The sequence below is a fragment of the Pseudopipra pipra genome, chromosome 6, assembly GCF_036250125.1.
Source record: "Pseudopipra pipra isolate bDixPip1 chromosome 6, bDixPip1.hap1, whole genome shotgun sequence".
In the NCBI taxonomy this organism is placed as follows: Eukaryota; Metazoa; Chordata; class Aves; order Passeriformes; family Pipridae; genus Pseudopipra; species Pseudopipra pipra.
In genome coordinates this window covers 28,716,150-28,738,328 of record NC_087554.1, presented here as the reverse complement: position 1 = coordinate 28,738,328, position 22,179 = coordinate 28,716,150, and the positions used below count along the sequence as shown (strand labels likewise).

The 22,179-nt window shown below is 41.6% G+C and overlaps 1 protein-coding gene across 10 annotated transcripts in view; it reads right to left on the bottom strand.

Annotated features, from left to right (window-relative positions):
* Nucleotides 1–22,179, bottom strand: part of DPF3 (double PHD fingers 3) — a 168,541-nt gene that overhangs the window by 94,495 nt on the left and 51,867 nt on the right. For 9 of the 10 annotated variants that reach the window (XR_010431296.1, XR_010431298.1, XR_010431297.1 and 6 more), the window contains exon 2: nucleotides 4,268–4,428. Coding sequence is in view for 7 of the 10 variants with exons in the window: in XM_064658232.1 (XP_064514302.1) it covers nucleotides 4,268–4,428 (161 nt within the window). In the remaining 3 variants the exon portion in view is untranslated. Of the gene's footprint in view, nucleotides 1–4,267; nucleotides 4,429–14,850; nucleotides 14,963–22,179 lie in introns of those variants that run through there. The other variant, XM_064658237.1, reaches the window with a different exon arrangement.

Here is a 22,179-nt window from a genome sequence, read left to right as displayed (position 1 = left end):
CAGAAATGCCCAGAAAGACACAGAAAAGTTATAAGAATTAAATTCTTTGCTCTGCTTCCCTTGCCCTCTCTGTCCACCAGTTCTGCTTTGGCTCCTCTGTCCTGTCATTGTCTTGAAGGAGCTACAGTGTGACTGCAATTCCAGACTCATTCTCCTCAGAAAACAAATAAGACCACATAAAGAGAGGACAGGAGTGATGTTACCATATCTGAAAATGTACCAACAATGAACAGCCAGACAGCATCTAGGGGATGCCAGTAAAGCAGAACAGCTCAAGGGCATTAGGATGGCCCAAGAGTTCTCTCATCCCTTCTGAAGCAGCCAGGAGAGTATATCATCTTGGGAACAAAAATGACTCACCAAGCCAAATGCGAATATTGAAAACAACCAATATCCTGTTACTTGGGGGTGGGGAGGAAGACAAAATAAAATAATTCACCTCAAGGGAACGTGCTAATCAAATTCTGCAAGTGAAACCTAAGCTCCTGGTTTTAAATATTTCAGCTGTTGGGAATGCCAGTTCAGACCCCAGCACTTGCCACCAACTTCCAAGGCCTTGGTGCATAAACATAGCATCTACAGCATAATTCCTGGTTGTGGCCAAGTGATGGAGTATTTGCAGAGATCCTGGCTGTTTCAGGGCACAGAATGCTACTGGACTTGGACTTTTCATGCCCTTCTTTCACTGATGCTCAGCAAGCTGGGCATTATGCCTACTCCAAGGACACATTTCAGAACAGGTTGCTTAGGACTGGTGGGAATAAAAATGTGAATAACTAGCACTTCTATAGTGTTTGGACACTCCTCTTCATAACACTTTGCAAACATTAACCACTGCAGACAATTGCCTTAATGATGAGGTGGATTGTGCCTGGCTCTGATTGAGTAATTAAAGAGGTGGAGGCAAGAAGCTTCACCCTTTCATAGCAGATCCTGTTTAAGAACTTGCACACAACATTGAAATGGTGGTTGTTAGACCAAAGCAATAGGACAGAGAATCAGCCCTCCATTGCACGAGTTGCCACAGAGGAGTCATTTGAAAGAAATAAGCACCACAGCTTATGTCCCAGACAGAAAGGAGCAAAGATGTACTGAAGTTTTGGGGGAGTATCTGTTAATGTAGGTTCAACTGTTGAGCACTCTTATGTGAAACAGCAGTTCTGGACTGAGCCAGGACAGTGAAAGCCAACTGCACATGCTGAAAGTCCAACTAGAAATAAAGCAGGTATCCTTGAAAGGAGAGAGGTCAGAAAGCCTCTTTCCTAGAGGACCTCCAGGTGGCAGGTAGATCAATAAGAGATGGATGGTCCAACAACCACCTCTGCATCCCTCGAGGTAAGCTCTCTGTTCTACTCACAATACCCCTGTTCATTAATACACTGCCATCCAATTAACTTAATACATGTACCAGACCTTACCTTGATCCAAACCCATCAATGCTACCTTCACTTCTCTACCCTTTTCCCCCTCTGTCACTGTGCTGCCTCACATAAAGTGTAGATCTTACACAAAGGAGAGGCAACAAGGAAAGGGTCAGTCCTGAATACTTTGAATCTAGCCCCTTCACAGTCGATCTTACAGTGGATATGGAAATAATGCATATACAAGTCTTACTGTCTTTAGTCCTCAGTGGGTTGTCTCTCCCTCTGGTACCTTATAGGGCAACCAGAGAAGGTTCCAACCATTTGCTTATAGAGGAAATAGCAGAACCTGCAGTGAGTTATGTTGTTTATCTTATTAGTGTAGGAGAGTCATAACTCAAAGTTCGTGTGAAAGGCCAGGCGAGGAGGGGAAAAGGAGGGAGTTATGTGCGATATTGTGTGAAATTAACCCTGAACTGTTTATCATGAGATGAGTTTTCTGACTCCTTTAACAAAGAGGACAGCAAGAATCCAGGTTAATATGCTGAGGTCCTGACTCTCCTCTGTTTTTCAAGCCTGTATAAGTGAAAAGAGAACCTGGAGCTTTGCCATTTGTCTTTATACAGTTTTTCAGGTTAGGGGTAGTAAATGGTAGTGAGCACAGCACACAGGACAGATACCAGGATGGCTGGCAGAGCCAAAAAAACAGGCATGCTAAAACTGTAGAGGGATGCTTTGACTCACCATAATATTACAAGAAATAGATTATGCAAAGGTACCCAAGGGAGCACTAAATGGGCCAATAAAAATCAAGAAAGAGGAAAGCAAATATGGGGAAGGAGGGCTGCTTCATTTCACACTGATTATTCTAATTCAAAATAACAAAAGCATAAGGTTTGGTGGCCAATCCAGACACAGGAGGCTTCTTTCACTTGATACTCTCTGTGAAGAATGTTCCACCATTAGTCTCCACTGCAGACCTGCAGGAGAAATGTCACTGGTCCTTTTTTGAAGGGCAAGCTGCCAAACAGTTCACTGTCAGAAGTGAAGAAAGAAAGACTTGCAGAGCGAATTTGCTCAAGGTAGTCCACAGAACTTGTGTCTGAGACAGGCAAAGCATTAAGACTTCTTGGTTCCTGGTGTGATGCTGTAACACTTTTATAATGGTTTCTTCTGCAAGTGAACAGACATCAATGAGACACAGACAAGACTTTCTAACTATCTTTGTAGAAGTTGCTGTTGACAAAACATTACTTGTGAATGTAGCAGATGTATACCTGTTTTTATATATACCTCCTGACTGTGTTCAGAAGAATAAAACTAGCAGCACCTTACTCATAACAAGATGCTACAAGAACAGAAATTCCTTGGGTAAATGGATTAGTCAAAAAAAAAAAAAAAAAAAAAAAAAGCTACTTTTGCCAAAGCATAATCTCTTAGGAATGGGGAATTTTCAGCTGAAGCAAAAACTCAACTATGGTTATGAAGCAACCCCACAAAAGAAGGGTGAGTCCAGAAGGTCAGACAACTCCCAGCTTGTAAACCACATTCAGTGGTCCCAGATTACCCCAGTAGTTTTGGTAGCTGAAATATTCTTAGGGTATTTTTAATGCTGTAAAACACCTGTGTCTTCTGCATTTTACTATAGAAAGAGTTTTCTGATAGTAGTGCAAGATAACAATAAATCTACTTTGGATATTTTAGGCATACGAGGAACGCAAGGATCCTTCCCTCAGTATATCGTAGGAAAGGGAGAAGGGAAGTTTCAGCTAAGTCTCAGCTAAGCACTCTTCAGAAGCAGCAATTGCTTTCTTAGCTACAGGAGAGTGGGGGAAACATCCCGTGCATTCCTTGCACTTCATCTCCTGTAAACAGGCCAGTGGAAGAGACTACAGCAGGCTGCACCTTCCCGTAATTTCAGATCTAGAATTTGAGGGGAGGAGGGGGAGTTCAGTATGGTTTACAGGAACTGGCAGGTATTTATGCACATGTACATGTCATGCTTCCAGCGACCATGTACCCTAGCCTCCTTCCTGCCTGGATTCTCTGGTCTTTATTAAAGAAAAAAAAAAAAGAGTAGTAACCCAGTTTGGTGCTGTCAAAAAATCTGTTCCTTGAGCATATTGTTGCTCAGACACTGAGATATACCCTAGCCAAATTCCCCTGTGGTTCAGAAGGACTTCTGTCAGAGTAACATCTCCAGGTTTTGAGCTGGTGACTGTCCTTTGCCTCTCAAACAAGGATTTCAGATGGATTTACTCTAACAAAGGAAAGACTGACCAAAGTCCACAAAAAAACCAGTGCTCTTTTCCCTTGAGCTTCACTGAGCTTTAGAACAGGCATTAGCCAAAGCTCCTTAAGGAAATACACCAACTTCTTTCTGCACCCAAGGGAACTGCAGCTCCAAAACTGATATCCAAGTCCAAAACAGAATCAGGACTTATATGTGTATATATATATGTATATTTCTAACCATTGGAACAACGCACATTCCATTAACTGGACTCTTCTATATTTTACCTCGGTTTTATATCCTTCCCAATGCAGTTCCTTATTTTCAGCATTCATCTGAGAAACTCCCACCTCCGCCTTGAAGATAATTCCAGTCCTACTTAGAGCAGAGCATTGTGTCTTCTGCTACAAACTGGGATCGATAGCATTAAAAGACCTACATTGATGAGGCCTTAGAAACTACCATGTCACACACTTCTACAGGTAGAGAGAGAATAATTAGCATGAGCTCTCTGCAGTTACTAAAGAAAATCCCCTGCAGGCACAGAGGTTTAGGCAGCTTCTCTTCTGTGTGGCCTGTAGCAGATTTTTGCTCTTATTAATTAAACCCCATGAGGGCTCAGCGGCCAGCCCTCGATACATGCGCATGCATACACAGACACAACGCTACCAACCTGGTCCCCTGTGCCTCTTCTCCATCCAGATGTAGCAGTTGTTCTGAGCTACCCCAGTTTGTGAATCCAGGAAGGGAAGACGGACACTTCGCTCGGCACACAGCCGAGAGTTGTAGCTGCGACAATGTTCAATTGCTTCTTTGTAGAACTGGTCCCCAAGTCTGCCAAAAGAGACAGGGCAGTCAGTGAGAATGATTGTGCTGCCCCCTCCAACAAGACTAGGAAAAGGGGACATGAGGTTGATTTAAAAATGGACAAACAGAAAAACTTTGCCTGAATAGATGCAAAGGTTGCGGACACGAGACACTGCTGAAGCAGATCATGCAGAAAGTGTCACCAAAAGATCAGACTCTCAGGAACCAGACACAGATCTTTTCAATAGCAGCATGGCTACTGAATGAGCAAATGATGCAACCACACTGGCCCATGACCCTGGGTCAGGCACATGTACACCATGATGAACTCACTCTATTGTTTTTCTTCCCCCCATAGTTTGTCCAGCCAATTCAGCAAACCAGTCATTTCAATCCCATGTTACAGCAACTCCTGCAGTATATTTTGAGCAACCAGAAAGCCAGCCAAGTTTAGAAGAACTTCACTCTAGCATTTTTGGCATCAGAGAGCCCATAAGATCAAAGAATGTAGCCCTCTTATTGTGCACTTCTGAGGCATGAAAACACATCCCTTAACAACTAGAGCTATGTCTGCAATGGTCAGACTAGACGTTTTGTCAGAAGCCTTCCAGAGTTTTCCACAGTGAAGCCTGAGGTGCCAAGAGCATCAGGCTACAACAGTGACCAGTAAGATCTAGAGTGGCAAATGCTACTTTCCTCTGGAACCTAGTGGGAGGAACATTTCTAAAGACAGTGTCACTTATTTCATAAAAAACTATTTGTTCAAAAATTCTGTGGAATCTTCATCTTCCCTTGAGAAAAGTTTAAAAACTCCGCCTGCTGGAGATTACCAAAATCTTCCATTCAAATTTTTCTAAGCAGTGAAAAGCATCAAAGTAAAGCTACCCTGAGGACACAAAGCAGCTGTCGTGCTGAAGCATTGCAAAGTAGGTGGGCCACACTGCTGAACCTCATTCTTGATCTATTGTCAAGGTGAAATTTAGTCATGACACAGACAACTAGGAAAGCTACCCATTAGGGGTAAGTTCATTAGAAAACAGGAGTAGAGTGATATATAGCATAACTTGCTCTGGCTCTGATATTCATTAGTGTGCAAAAAGAGTATAGCACACACAGCAAGGGAGCCAAAGGGATGCATGTACAGAGATAGAAAGGGCTCCCTTTCCTGTTCTATTAGTTGTTTTCCCCACTACCCTCTTTTGTAGGCACAACTGGCATTTTAAAACTTTGCACACCTCTGAATGTTAAATCAGTTCAAACTGCTCAGTTTTACCATTTGTACCTTTTTTGTGACTCACATCTTTTAAGGCACTCCTCAGTTGCACCTTACTACTTCCATGGGAATCAAACGCTTTTCTTCTGGGCCGTACTGGCCCCATATCCTCTCGCTGGCAGGGGCCAAACACAGAGGCTCAGGAAGACCACAGATAAAGCAAATACCAAGGGAGGCACCTCTTTAGCTCCCTCTTCTCACTTCTGATGATCAAAACTTAGTCTCCGCAAGTCTCAGGCCACCCAGTGATGGGAAGATTATGTTTAATAGACCTTGATGAATCTTCCTTCCATTAACTTATCCAACAAACTCTTCAACCCACTGATCTTTTTCATACCTAAAACATTGTGGGGCAAAGAGTTCCACAGGTGAAATACAACTCATGTTAAAAAAAAGCATTTCTTTATGCTTGTTTTAAACCATATCTTAATGTCATTGTAATTGTATTTACAATTACAAGTCTAAGTCTCTCACAAAGCTTTCACCAGGTCATTTTGCTAATGACCAGAGGGTAGCCAGAACACTAAGTCTGTGGATGTGGAATGAGTACCTTAGGTAGATGCTGGAGCCCACCAGCTTCCTGATGCCCTTTGCCACTCTGACTTCAGCCACCACATTTCACAGTGTCCCCAAGGGAGAAAAGGGGAAAGCTCCTCACAAGCAGAAAATTCACACAGGACTCAGTACATCCTTTGGCTACAGAGACTTTCTAAGGGTTTTTCAGTGGTTTTGTACAGCAGTGGATGTCTGTGCGAATGTGATGCCTCTCAGCCCTGTACTCCCCTGCTGACCACCAACTCCCAGGCAGATGCTGGTGCAGGGATCTTTGCAGGGCAGCTGAAGGAGAGAGCTCTCTGGACTGTGCAAGCAAGTGGAGGGTACAGCTGTGGGCAGAGCGTGTATGGCAGGATCCCTCTGGACATTGAATCCCCTGCAATGACCTCAAACGCCCTTTTCCATAAAAAGGCAAGGGGGAAGGGAAGGGGAACAAGGGAGAAAGGAAGAGATAAGCTGCACTACTATACAAAGAATGTGGCTAGGAAGAAATGAAAGCTTATTAAAAGCTGTAATTAAAGTTGTACACTTGTGTAATCAAAGTCAGTAACAAGGAGACTCCAGTTGATCAAAGATTAACAGCTCTTTCCACAAACACTTGAGCTAGTGCAGAGCTATGTCAAATTCCTCCAATATTAAGCCAGGGATGCTCACTAACTCCATGGAGTTTACTGGAAGGAAGAGCACAGCTGTGTGACAACAAACTGCCATAACTGCATAGGTTTTCCTTATGCCAAAAATCACCTCAGTCATCAGAATATGCACACCACAAAGCACTCATATTAACAGTACATCTCAGCAACCCAGATATAGGATCTGACGGGAGATTATTTCAGTTTCTGCCTTCTTTTAAGACTGAAAATAACTATAAATCTTAGAATGTTAAATATTTGGCTTTTAAATCACACTATCAAGTACAGTGTAAGATTAAATTTCAGATTTTTTTAAGAGGGAGAAAAGACATTTTGAGATCCTCATGACAAAGAAGCAACTAAGCTATTAGGTCAAAATCATTCTTGGCAAAATCTTGTAGTCTAGTTGTTTCATTACATTTATTTTAAAGATTTTAAATATGTATTTTATGCCTTACAGAAAAAAAATCATTTAGGAGAAGCATTTAGTCACCTCCATACTTTAAAAAAGCTTGCCTTGGCTCCATTACAGCAAGCATGATCAAAAAAATGCAGTCCCCTAAGTATTCACTGGAAAGTTATTCAGACACTGAGACCTTAAGGAATTGCTCTGACTTCAATTATAAATTTTTTTTTAAAGTGACAAATAATCAAATATAGGAAAGTAAAGAAACAGTATTTCCTTATGACACTCATATCTCAGTGGTAAACAGCTTCCCTGCAATTACTTTTGTGTGGCTGGTTGTTTTGTTTTACCATTAGTATTTACTGGAGGGATTCTGACTTATTCCAAATTTCAGTTAGTTTTTTTTAAGGAACTTTCTTTGTTTTCAGTGCTACATATCTAAACAGAACATATTTTATCTTATGCAAGCAATACAGAAAATACTATTAGAATCAGGGCAAAAAAAGTACGGTCCTATTGTGTTCATCACTGTGGAATCAGAGAGGTGGGACAAATCCCAGTCCCCTCCTAGTAGGTTTACAATGGAGCTGGAGAACAGACAAGGGTGGGAATAAGACTGAGAGCACACAAGCTCAAATGAAACTCAAACAGATCAGTTGAGTTAGAGCAAGTGAGGTACAAGAGGAGAAAAAAAAGAATGGACAACATTAATAGTAAAAAGTGTATCGTATGTCAGAAAAAGATTAACTATCTGATGCTACATGCTTCATAGTTTTCTCAAACTGTGTTGCTATGGCAGACTTACACTTCATCTCCTGAAAAATTATGGGTAAAAACTATGGGGAATTTCTTCATTATTTTTATGAAAAGTATGTATGAGTCAGTGCTGTGCTGTGACTGACTGCAGGGGTCAATTCTTCCCTTTGGACATGGAAGTGAAAGGTCACAAAGACTTGTCTAGATTGATATTAATGACACAAAATCATCAGCATATGTGCAGATTTCAAAGATGCTGGGGGAAAAAACCCAAGGAGGAGACACGAACAACTGCTGGTAAAGGAAGGCAAATCGTACTGAAGGCAGCACAACTGGAAATACAGATTACAGTTGTCAGCACACTGCAAAAAGCAAAGAGCACTTCAGTGAAGAGCCACAGGTGAAATCCCAGATGTTTGGAACAGGCGTGCCAGCGACACTGCTGGCATACACGCAAGCTTTGGACTTACATTCCAGCCCACAGACACTAAAATAACCCCATTCTGGCTGACTAATAAAAGCTCCCTGACTTGGAAAAGACAACCTATGGTTTTACAAACCTCTGCAAAGCTGCATAGGAGGAGTAAATATTTAGTAAGAGTTAGGGGCTCTTTATTGGTGAAAAAAGGTAGGACTGAAACTAAACAGCAGGCTCAGAGCAGTGGAAGCTCAGTGTGAATGGGGAGATGAGCACTCTGAAAGCACCACCAGCCCTGTAGGTGCTGGGACAGTGATGTGAGGCTGGTGGAAATCTTTGCAGCCTTGCAGGTAGTCATTGGCATGACAGTAAGCACCAGCATGGAAGATTGGACCTGTGACTTTCTGAGGTCACTGTCCTTTTAAGTGTGAAGAAACTGAAGTTTTCTATCGTGGAATCAGGTCAGGTAATAGTGAGGTCAGTGAGGAACAACTCTTTCTTTCTCTTAACCTTGCCTGCCTGCTCTAACCAGAGAAGATTTCTGAGCAGACTCCAACTTACTACTTTTCTATACAGTACCTAGTGCCATGACTCCTCTGTCTAAGCATGCAAAAAATGAAAAAAGAAAAAAAAAAAAAACCTGCCTAGTTTATGATGTTCATTTCTGTGCTGACAAGGGATCCTGATGGGCCCCTGAAAGAAGTGGAGCAGCTCTCCACCACTACTTCCCAGCCCATCCTGCAAACTCACAGATATTTGAGTGCACTGCACCTTTTACAAAAGCTACAAAATTGGCAGAATCTAGCACAAGCCCTTCTGCAATGCCTAACACATTTCAGGTTAGGATCCAGAGAAGGTGAGCACTCACTGAAGACATATAACCAGCCAAGCTCAGCCATGATTACAGGTCCACATCAGTCCGGGAAAACTTATACAACAAAGAACCAGTTCTCCTTAGATGCAGCTCTTAAATTTCCACCAGATCCTCTGAATTTGAATCCATATTTTCTCCAGTTCCTGAGACCAGGCCTCTTTCTAGTCATTTCCCTCTAAAACCTCCTCACTACATGACTAGGCAAGTAAAAAGCTGATAGCACAGAAAGAAATGACTAGTCATATAACAGAAAGTAACAGACTTTTCCTTTTGTTTGCAATGGTCCCCAGCATTCATCAAAAATGTGAAACTTGTTTTCCTTAAGACCCATGGAGTTTTTGTTTACTGTATGTTTAGACTCTAATCTTATATTTTAGATAATTTGACACTATGAGGAACACTGAGGACAACTGAAAAAGACATCTTAAATCAGAATTTGTTCTTCAGCAGCACTGCCATCCAGTTTCAAACTGGACAAGATCTGAGAAGTGGTGTGAAAGAAATGACGCATTGTAGCTTCAGAAAATATTTTTCAAACTCCTTTTGGAGGCATTCATGAACGAGTCTGAAAATGAAGCATCAGTGGGGTCTCAGGCCTTCTCACAAAGTTGAACAGAAACTGAGAAACCATGCAGGTGCTACCTGAGCTATCAGCTGCCTGCGACACTGCAGACCAGCTTGGCCAACTCTATGTCTTGGCAAGTGTTGAGAGAACTGCACTGAGCTGGCTAAACTCACTCCTTTCCAGCAGGTCCCAGGAGGCCCCTGACAGGCGTCTCCTCCTTCTCTCCATGAGCCATGACATGAAGAATGCCACGGGCTCAATTCTTCAACCATTTCTATTTAATATCTATGCAAAATCTCCAGGGAATATGATAAAGTATACAGGCAGCAATGCCAGCCACTACATTGATGAGACAAAGCTTTATGTGTCCTTTTCCCACTCATGCCCACAGTACTCTCCCAAATCTCTCAGTGTTGAAAGCAAGGGCAGCATACCTGGCAAAGGCTAAAGTAAGAAGAGATCAGAGTGAGGCTGGCTGGAAGTGGGAAACATTACATGCACTAATGTTGTTAATGATCCAAAGACAGACATTAATGTGGGAAATCGAATAGACACAATCAGCAAAAGGCCCTTCCTCTCCAGTCAACATAATTCTCTTCTCAAGCTGTGGCCTGGCCATGCTCATGTGTGTTTCTCCAATCTGGGCTGGCCTACTCTCACTCTCTACCTTAGCCTAGATAAGCAACGAAGACAGAGCAAGTTGCAAAACTGTTGTACTCACTCTATCACAACACAAGCCAAAGAAGTCCATAGCCCCCCACCTTTCCTCATGCCTTTTCCTCATAGACTCTGAAACACCATTGACTTTCATGAAGGGCACAGTGAACTAAGTTCAAGCTTTCATGCTGCTTGAACATATGCTTCTCCTTTCTAGACCCAGATGCAACTGGAAACCTGTGCTTAACAGAGCCCAGTATCACCAGAATCTTGCAGCATCTTTGGACAGCAAACCCCCAGCTCCAGAGTATCGTCCCAGAAGAGATAAAGCATTCTGCTCTGCTCCTCCTCACATTACATTGCAAGATGCTAACACAACATTCATCAAAAGATCCAAGCAAAAGAAAATGACACATTCAAGAGTGTCAGACCACTATTAAGCATTAAACAGCAAAGGCCTGGCTGGGTGCCTCCTTTGGCTGTACTCTCCGGAATTTCTAGTCTTTAAGCAGTTCCTAAATGCTACAAGCATGCACCCTTTGCAACTGCAGAAAGGTAGGACATAGAGACTCAAGAGAAATACAGAATGGCTTTCCTGATGTTAAGTGAAGCATAACAAATTGTTCAAAATCCTACCACAAACTCCAATGGCAAGCCAGAAAGTCCAGGAATGTGCAGATTCAGTTTTCTCATAGTGGTCAGTTGCATCTGTCCCTGCACAACATTTTCTAATGATGTAAGGGGTGTGAGCATAAGCAAAGGCAAAACAGGATTTCCAGATGTGCTACAGAATGACTCAAACTTTCTGGGCTTTCAGTTTTTTAACATAAACTTGGCAGCTTTCTAAAGGCCCACAAACACATGCCTATCCTAGACTCTCTAAGAGCCAGCTTGAGGCAGCTATTTCATTTCTATACATATTGAATAATTTCAACTGATGGACAACAAGCCTGGGAGTCAGAATAAAAAATGGCTAGCAGGACTGTTTCAGTAGTAGGTAGACTACTCAAATCTGAATGCAAAGTAGTACACAGATGCAAGCAGAGGCTGTTACCGGAGCAGCAGTGATCAGAGGGTAAATGGAAGAAAAGGCTTGCCAGGAGAGCTAATGCCTTTCATTGGAAGAACTCATACAGGCAAGTCAAAATAGACAAACTTCAAGCATTTGTTCAAAGTACTGTAGTAGGTGCATAAACTGCATGCAATGCAAGAGATTAGAAGCCATCAGAGAGCTGATGACAAGTTCCTGAATCAGCACTGGCACAGCTCAGACATTACAGCAGTCAAGAAGGTGACCTGAGCCATGAGTCTGGGTTGAATCCCAGATCAGTATAAAAGCAATGTGATGTTTTTCAGCACCCTCCTCCAAGCACCCAGCATTAGCCCATCCCTTATACAGAAGGGCAAAGGAATCCCCTTTGGCCAGATATTTATCAGCAGATTTCACCTGGTGGGTTGGAAATCCCTGTTGGGTATCTGTGTCCAGAACTGACACTGCTTGAATCATGGTGTGATGGTGATTCATAGCAGAGAACACAGCCTCGTAGAGTGAGCTACATTCACTACTCTGAAAACAGAGTTAGGCTGTAATTTAATCCAGTGTGAAACTACAGGTATCATCTCACGCAAAAAGTCTGTCTTTGAAGAAAAATTACAAAAGGTAGGCTTAACTTAAAATCTGAAAAAAATCAGTCTGATTAGCCCATCCTCACAGGTATTGTAGAAGTATAAAAGCTCTGCTGGCCTTTCCATTTAAAGAAGAGAAACAGCAGCACAAGTTAATACTGCCAAGAAGAGTGTGGTACATGATGGTATTTTGTCAACAAAAATCTAGCTTTCAGGATCAAGATCTGCTGCCGTTTTGTGCAGGAAGAAGGACCAGAGCTGGAGGTGCTCCTCTTCCTGCAGCTGTGCATGGCCCCGGTCAAGGTCTGCAGCAACATTCCCAGCTCTCAAAGGCAAAAGAGTAGGATCACAGTGCCCATCTCATTCAGCTGTTAACATGCAGAGTTGTTGGTTAGATACAACAGGTACAAGATGATGTGTGCTTATGAAATTGGGTATTTCAGAAGATTAAGTTATTGGCCCCATTTAAATATACTGGACTTCGAACAATCATACTATGGCGCATGTGGCAATTTGTCCACATCTCCTCTTACTTCTCTTTCATTCCCATTGTGAGGTATCAGCAGCAGTTTCCATGCCATACACCAGGCTACCTAAGGTGTTTCCAGGGATGAGCATTGCATATAATCTCTGTTAGACTCAGCACAGTGACCAATTAGGTTAATCTCAGAGGCAGATTCCTTGGGGATATCTCAGAGCATCTATCCTTTCCCAGGCCAGGGTTTCTGTTTTAAAGAGATGCAGCCACATCCAATTAAATGAACAACAGGTGTGAAAGGTAATAACCCGGAGTTTTTTTGTATCTGAAGACAGCAGTCAAAATTCAGCTTGGTCCTAACCTCCCCCAAAAGGTCAGAAATTCTCTCCAATTACTAAAGGAATGAACTAATGAAAACTTCAGCAACAGTATTAGATTGGATGTGACAACATCCAAGGGATTTTTTATATATATTTTTAAAGAAGCAACTCAAGCTGCTAGGGCTTGGGGTCACCAGAATTCTGTTTGGCTTAGTGCAACCATAGTCTTAGGGGCCAGATGTAGTCAAAGACAAAGTCTATCCATTCAGCTCCCACGGTTCTGATTTCCCACAGTGGACCTATCTTTTGCATTCCTAGTAAAAACCATAATCTATCACCCAAGCACCAGGAAGACAGCAAACCAGAGTTCTACAAATTACTCCGCCATGACTTCCTTTGTAGCTTTAACAGTTCCCCTGCAGAACACGGGAAGACCCTACATTTACTCATTAATAAATCGTGTGCATTACTTCAAGCACTGTATGTACTAAAAAGATGCTCAGATCATGAACAGAAATCCTCTCCTGGCTCTAGCTGTGCTAGCTAAAAATATCACCCATTCCCCTCCTACCCTGCTGCTTTTCACTGCTTGTCTCCTACAGCTTACTGCTCCCACACCTCCTGCCAGTAGCAATACTTGCGTGAGTGCTCCCTGATTCAGTTCAGGCAAGGCCATTTGATCTGTTTGAGCAAACCCAGACGACATTGCCTGGAGGAGTTGACAGCGAGCTCACAAAACCCCTTCTGCCACCAGAGGTAGTCTCCAGCAGTACAACCAGCTTGGGTTAGTCTTCAAATAGCACACTTGTTTGTTTGCAATGGGGCAAAGTCTGTTCACACCATCAGTGGTGACAGCTAGGTCACTCAGCCAGCACAGCCTTCTGGGAGACACAGTGTATGCAAATGGAAGGAGTTTTTCCCTACCACCACTTTTACATCATTCGCCCAAATCACATCAGCTAAGCTGACGAGAGCATTCCTTTTCATGTGTCTCTAAGCATCTCATCTTTCATGAAGCCATGTATCTCCATCAGAGCTCAACAGGCAGCAAGATGCCAGGAAAGACCACAGAGGTTTTGCATGCTTTAAGCCGTGTCAGAGTCACAACAGTCCAAGCTCTACAGCACAGTCCTGGTCTGAATGACCTTTGTTAGCCAGACCTCTTGGAAGTTCTCAGGCTGGGATTTCCCCTGCACCTTGTGCAGTTACATAGTAGAAAAATATACAGTGTCATTCAATCCAGATGGCACAATTTAAAGGAGATTAAAATAAACATGCAAGTAGAAAAGTAGTACGAATGTTCTTAAATGGCAGGCAAGCTTCCCCACCATACCAAACTGTAACTGCATTAAAATTTTAGGTACTTCCTGTCCTTTGACTAGAAAGAGTCAGTGAGCTCACATTTTTCTGCTGACTTTTCTCTTTTGTAGGAACCTGCTTTCTCCTGCTGCAAAGGAAATCCCGCTACAGGAAGCAATCCATTTTGCTCAGGTGAAAATGATTACACAAGTAGCAAAGTAGAGATTTATATAGATCTAACATAAAACCACATAATTATTAGAGTTTACTTTGCCTCTGAGGTCAGCTTTGGAAAAAAAATCAGCTAGAGCCAATACTTTAAAGATAAAGTTACTAATCTTGAATGGGTAGTACTTTCAGTTCCTCAGTCACAATACATATAACAAACAGAATACACATGTAAGAAAACGCAAAAATCTACTCTACCCAGTCAGTAATTATCAACCCCAGAAAAAACAACAGGAAAACATATTTTCTGTTCTTTACAAAGTCATCTCAAGCCTAGATAAATAAGATTGTGTTTCTTTGAGTTATTACTTCTCTTGAATACATAGGAACAATCATTCTGTTACTTGTATAAATCTACTGACCTCAGCAGATGTACAGCAGGGACATACTTGACTCACACCACATAGGGGAATTCCCAAGAGGACTGTGAGTTAGATTTCCTTTTCTCACCTCCTTCCTCCAGCTCTACCCACAAATGGAAGCAGGGCAGATTATGGGCATTCCTCTGCTGAGGCAATGTTATCAATCCTCAAAAAAGGAACAATAAGAGTTAGAAGAGGTGAAACAGATGCATCCAACACATCATCTCACAGGTTCCTCAGCATAAAGAGTGCCCTGTATTGAGATCAAACTGGAACTAACTTGAAGGTCTAGGCACAGGATCTTCTGCAACTGGAACACATCCCATGGGAACAGAGAAAACTCTCACTGCAAATATTCACATTTAACTCTGAGGAGTGATGTTTCAAACACCTGTGCCCTTGTTTCTGTAGTTACTTAGGAAGCACATAAGAGGAACTCCTTAATAAAGTCAAGAAAAAATGCTTGCCAAAACTTGCTTTCAGAAACTCAAATATCTGATGGTTGTTCCCCTACATATTGACTTTCCTTGCACCTGTTTTTCTTCTGGCTTGCTTCCTGTTCACAGCACCACCTTAATTCAAGTATCAGATTGAGGTGGCTATTACTGTAGAACAGTTAAAGGAAACAGAAAAGCCTTGTCATTCACTTAACAATTAGCAAAGTTTACAAAAGTGTGTTGCTGCAATTATCTCTGCAAAATAAAGATCATTTCTTCTGCTCAAGCAGCTTACTCTTTTGGCAAGTTTCACTATTCTGAAAGACTCCAGTTGTTTAATGCATACCCCCATCATGCTAGGACAGACTTTGGATGTATCTTTAGCCCTATGTGTTCACTGAGGTCTTCAAATACTCATGATGAAACCCTGCCTGTGAGCAAGCATCAGGTCCCAGTTCAGCACAGCACATTATTGAGTGTGCAGGTCTCCTTCAATTCAAAATTAGGCAGATATTTGAATGTCTTGCTGAATAGAGATGGCAGCTGAACAGACAGACCATGCTTCAGTGCACTTTTAGAATGAGGTCTCAGAAGCAGGTACACGTGGGCAAGGCTGTTCAGGTCAGTTTATCATGTTTTCCCAGCTGGAACTAGCCAGAGCTAACACATTGCTTCCATTTTCTTTCTGGGATGTAATACACTGCAGTAGTTAAAGCTACAGGTCACAAAAGTGTAATCTAGGGATCAGGAGACAGTCATTAATCAATCAACTGGTCAAAATAGGAGCTGGGTAGATATCATTATCTCTGTATTACAGATGAGACACAGAGAGTTTGCATAACGAAGCCATAAAGGAAGAGAAGTCACTTTTCTTATTTCCCAGTTTTGCTCCATCTTTTCTTCTGAAATCTGTTTTCTCACTCTGCGAGACTTCCTTCCCCAACTGCCATCTAGCAATTTTCTTGATTCAGAGACAAAGCTGACTCCATGTCATTCTGAAAGCTCGTTGAACTTCTTCTATAGAAAAATCAGTTAAAGAAATACAAGAGTAACCTTTTTTCTTTTCATATATCCTGTAAAAGCTACCTGAACACTGCAGTGGCAGTGACAATGACAAGTACAGACAACAACTAAACAAGAATTTGGACATGGAACTAAACTGCATACTGAAACTCCACTTGTCTGCACTCTAATTAGTACAGAATGGAGACAACTATCACAGTGGTCTATAAACAGGATGAGAAAAAGATTGACAAGTAACTGAAGGAAAAGAACCGAGGGAGTCAACTGTCAGAGCAAGGAGAGGTTGCAGAAAAAGAGAGAGAGAGAGGTTAGCCCATTGCCCTGGAGTAATGGCTAGCCTTTAACACATGGCCTCTGCTCCTGTCACTATTTCTTCTTGGACAGGTTATCTCAGGAATTTATGCTTTCCAATAATTACCTTTCAGAGGGCTCTCACTTATCTTGCAAGAGGAATCCAACAGTAACCTGACCTGCATTGCTCATGCAATCACCATCCACCCCCTCTAACCTTTCATCCCATCTCTCAAAGCAAAAGCAAGCAATTCTTCCCAGACTTCCATTGCTGCATCAGCAGCAGTTGATAAAACTGGTTGGTGAATTTGGTAAAAGTAAGAGTTTTAATGCTTAATGTTACACAAGCATGGATGAGCTTGCAGGCAAAAGCAGTAAAATATTACTAGCAGGTTAAAATATCTCCTGTAGGAATGTTATATTATCCAGAACTGAAGATGAACAGTGGTCTTGCACCACCATAAGAAGCATTTCCACCTGAGAGCAAGTTTTATTATTTTACTGCAGCAGATCTCAGAGCCAGTCAGCATTGGCTTTAATAAATTTTGGGAGTTGCAGGGCCCTCTAATTAAACTCTCTTCCTGTTACTGTCCCAATCTACCTTTCTTCCACTATGTGAATTGCTTTTCTCCTCGAAACATCAGTGCCAAATGGAAGCTTTTGCTTTTGGCATTCTCTCCAAAGCCATTTCAGATGAATTTGTCCATCTTTGCTAAAGTATATGTCATTACACTCAGTGTAATTATACTCCCATTCATGCTCTGATCAAGGCCCTCTCAGGTTGGCTTTTTGTGTAAGAGACTCCATTACATCCAATACAAGCTGATGGGCACCAATTTATTCCCATTACCACAGCTGGGACAAGGAGAAGGATTCTTATTTTCTATTCTGGATGTAATGAGACATCTCTTCAGTCAGTCAGTAGTGATAAGGAAATACTTTATTATCAAGTCCTGAGAAAATATCAGTTCTTGACACAAGGAATAAAAAGTCATATAACATTTAACATGGGACCCTGTCATCAGTCCAAAACATATGGTCAGGGCACATGAACCATCAAATCTCTGTTCCAGCATGGATTTCCCTCAAACAGGCTTAGAGCCACTTCGGATAGATACCCTGAGGAGTCTCTATTTCTTTTTCCTACACTGGCTACACAACTAACTTCAGCCTGGGAGAATGTCCATGCATCACTCTGACTGCATTATTTTAAAGGAGTCATATACTGCATTCAGACCCGTGAGAACTTTGGACAAATGCACACACTCTCACAGGCATTCCCATGCTCCCATCTGAACAGGATGGCACCACAAGAAAGAGTTTGATGTGGGGAGAGCATGAGAGAGGAGGGCAAGAGAAAGCTGCTCTTCCCTCATTAAACTTCAATAGGTGTCTAGGCCCAGCAATGCTGCACTACAGTTTGGATTTATGTTCCCCAATTAAGACAATTCACAGTATAAAGTTTTCTCTTTCTGTTTTGAAGGGGGAGGAAGAGGAGAAAAACCACATTCCAAGCATTTGGCACAACAAACTTCCCCAGCTATCCTCTGGGAACAAAAAGGGAGGGGGAAAAAAGGCTTGTCACCACACAATTTAAAATAACCCGTCTTTGCTGGCTCCACTCTGTCTCAGGGGTAGATCCAAGTCTTAGCCCCCACCCATTAGGGCTGCAGGCCCAAAACACTTGACATTCATCGGGAGAAGCGAAACAGCTACAAGGCAATGGAAGGGAAAAGGGAAGAGTCCCTCCATGGGCAGGAGTTGAGAAGGGAAGAAAATTAAAGGATCTGCAAAAAGGTCACATTTTAAGGAGGGTACAGAAGTCTTCTGCTTCCAAGTACCATCATACACAGATGAATCATCTTGGTGTAGTCGCTACTGAGCATAGAGCAGGCAGGTAAATGCCTCCTCTGTCCTCTGGAGGGGACAGGTCTCCATTGTGATTAGCTTAGGAACTGTGATTATTTGACAGTAGCACTGTTGGCTCTATCACATGCGCAACAGAAGGATGATCTCCTTCCGCTCCAAACTGTCCCCTCTGCTCCCCAAAGAGAACCACAAGCCACATGCATCAAATGCTAAAAAATCTCATCTTTGGTGAAAACTACAAAAGAAAAGCCCTTCAGATATTCTTTGGAGTTTTTCTGGAATATACACTAGACAGTTACACACTAAATCTTTCTCAGCATAAAGAGAAAAACTAGGACACAGCACCATGTCACTCAGTGAAACACAGGCCATTTTTTTTCAGAAGACGGAAAACAATGTATTACATAGCTCAACAATGCTCAACTTGAGTTCCTTGAAACATCACATGTGAGTTCTGGAGGAATCTGTAAGTTTAATCAGAGCCTTTCTGCTCAGCAAACAAGAAGGCTTAGCCAATACTTAAAAGAACTAGAGATTGGTCTTTAATCTTTGATGTAGTCAAAGAGAGAAGCAAAAAGATGGAGAGATGGAAAGCAACTCCTCTCACCAGCAGTCAGGAAGAAAACACAATTGCAGAGTTCTACAAACTAATCATGGTGTGATGATCTCACACTTCACTAAAGCATCTCACAGTTTACCATCAATATGCAACAATGATGACAATGCATCAAAAACAGCATATCACAGCACAGAATCTGGTTACCACACCATGGTGATTATGTCCCTCCCTCTCAGTCCATTCAGGAACCAAACTTCTCAGGTCTGACTATCACTGATCTATAGTGTTGCCTATACACAGATTGCATGTATTTACAAATGAATCACTGCCACATGGATTCTTGGTATTAAGGTTTCCATGAATGACTTTGAATACTTTACTTTGGAGGATCTATAGGAACTCACATGTGGTTTTTGAATACAAAGAATACCTGGTGTTTATTTGGCATTTTAGATATTTAGATACGGCCCTTTCCAGGTTGTTCTTTTTGTGGGGCTAGTGGAGAGCTGGGGGATCTCTTATCTTGATTTTCATGTGACTTCTTGCCAGAAAGAAGTTCAATTATAAGAAAATTATACGTTTATGTATTCATGGCTCTCTTATACCCCTTCTTCTGGTCTAGCAAGCCAGAAGACTGAAGGAAGATGGGGAAGTACAAGTACAGAGCATGCTAAAGGAAAATGAACTGTCAGTATAAAGCCAGCTGATAAACAGCTGGCAGCTGTGTCTTCAGCCAGCATCATCTTAGATGAAATTATGTCTGTTCCTACTAAGTAGCTCCTACTCCATTTTATCCTTCATAAGTGTGTCCATCAGCTGATGAGGTTTCCAGTTTTGTGTGGTGCATCCAAAAGTGGGGAAACAGCTGGAAACTGCTGCAGCATCTGCCAAGCATCTGTGGCAAAAATTCCTAGAGGATTTTGACGTGATAGCCAGTATGGCTGTAATTTACTATAGGCTGACAGGGTTTTGAGATTGTTTTTAATATCCCAAATCTGACACTTTTCAGAATCTTTATGCTGCGTGCTTCTGCTTAGGTTTGTTTGCTTCTCTGTTTTTTGTTAATTCTACCTATATAAAAGAGAAAATCTTGATAAAATACTAGAGAAGAATCCCAGAACACATGATTCTGCAGAAAGAAGAGGGCCAAGTCCTAACAATATCTGCTTTTTAGAGAGTTGTTAGTGTTCAAAAAATGGTGGTGAAAATACAGTTTGTTTCTGCAATTATCTGCTTCCTTCAGGGTTGTATGTTCTATGGTCACTTGAGGAACATGTTTATATTATGTCCTGAAGGATCAAACTGGCTACTGCAATAATATCTTTCCATGTGATTCCAACTGTCAGTACATTTGAGTAGAAGAACAGTACAAAAATTAAAAAAAAAAGGTGAAAGCAGAAAAAATACTACTTGCTTTTGTAAAACATTTAATATCATAGCAGCAGGTAAATTATGACAAATTACAATTTAACTTCAGTCTGGATTTATGGCCTGAATCTGAACTTTAGAAACATCATTTCTCCGTGCCATCGTACACTTGGTGGTCATTGAAGCTTGCACAGACTGAGCACTCTGTTTCTGTTTCTCCTAGATTTACACACACTTTGCTAAGGTAAAAAGACACACAAGATGGAAGAAGAATGAGGCCACAGCTTCGGTGTTGGTATTTGCCTATGTAATGAGGGATTTGTTCAAAGACCACTTGGTTGAAAAGACAGGTATCAATCCAAATCAGTCCAGTGGGGAAACTTTTAATCATGGCTCCCACTGAACAAAACAGCAATACCATTGGGAATGACAAATTTGAATAAGTAAGGAAAGATGGCAAGAAAAGACTGAAAACAGAGCAGTAAATGAAACAGCACACAGCAGGGACTGTGTGTCTTTGAACAACAAAGGACTGGAAATTACAAACTGAAAAAAAGAGCCCAGTCTCCAGCAACACCAGAAAATTATGTACAAAGCATTTAGCATATAGAGGTTCACCAAAACAGGGTAAAAATTCTCAGTATTCTAAAAAAAAAAAAAAAAAAAAAAAAGACCAGGTGCCTCAAGTACTACAATCTGTCCCAGAAAGAGAAAATTGGCATCACCAGTGTTCCAGGGCATGCACATTTCCAAGGGATTTGTGGGACGAATGCGCTTAGATCATCTCAGGAGGTGATCTATGTCCCATGCTACAGAGACAAGCAAAGAAGGAAACCAAGAAGATAGTAGTTGACAAAGCATCTCTAGGACATCTAGGATTGTGGACTCCTCCTATCCATCCTTCTTTTCATATTACAATGCATACAAGGGATGATCAGGCTTAAAAAATGAATATAAAGGCCCATTCCAAATGCTAGACCTGAGACATCATGGTAGAGGGAAGCAAGAAAAGTCAGACACAACTCCACATCTCCCCAGATTTAGGAGCTTTACTATGTAGTATTTAATTCATCTTTAGCAATAGGTTCCATCTTGAACTTGAAATTCAGGTGCATCTCGCGTTTTAACTAGAAAAGCAGGCAGGAAGGGGATTAAGTCCAAATTCAAGAAGCTTAATCCCTGATTTATGGGAAAGAAGACCTTTTTTATCCTGATATTCCCATATTTTTTCCTGTATTCCAGCTACCACCCACACCTGGTATTTCACAGAATCACAGAATGATTTGGGTCAGAAAGGATCTTAAAGATCATCTAGTTCCAACCCCCTGCCATGGGTAGGAACACCTTCCACTAAACCAGGTTATCTTCATGTTTTCCTTTTTCAAAGCAGTGAAGTATTTACAACATTTCCAAAATCAAACCACTCAAAAAATCATGAGTTGGGTCCTGTTTCCAAACTGGTAGATTGCTTTAGGTGTAAATATTTCTACAGCCAACAGAAACAGAAATTTCAGCAGTAAAACTGGAATTTTCATGCAGTCCCCAGATTGTAGGAGCTGGAGTTGCTAAGTAAGTAACATATTTTGAAAGCATTTATAAAATCACTGTCAAATGCCTAGAGAATAAAACCAGAATAATACTACTGTGTTAGACCCTAGCACACATCTTAGCAAAAACTGGCAATTTGAGTTGAGGGAAACTTCTTTCTCCACCAGCAAGATTTCTCTCAAACCAATTCTAACTACAGTCTGGTTTTCTCTTGTGAAGAAAATGCTCTTCTAG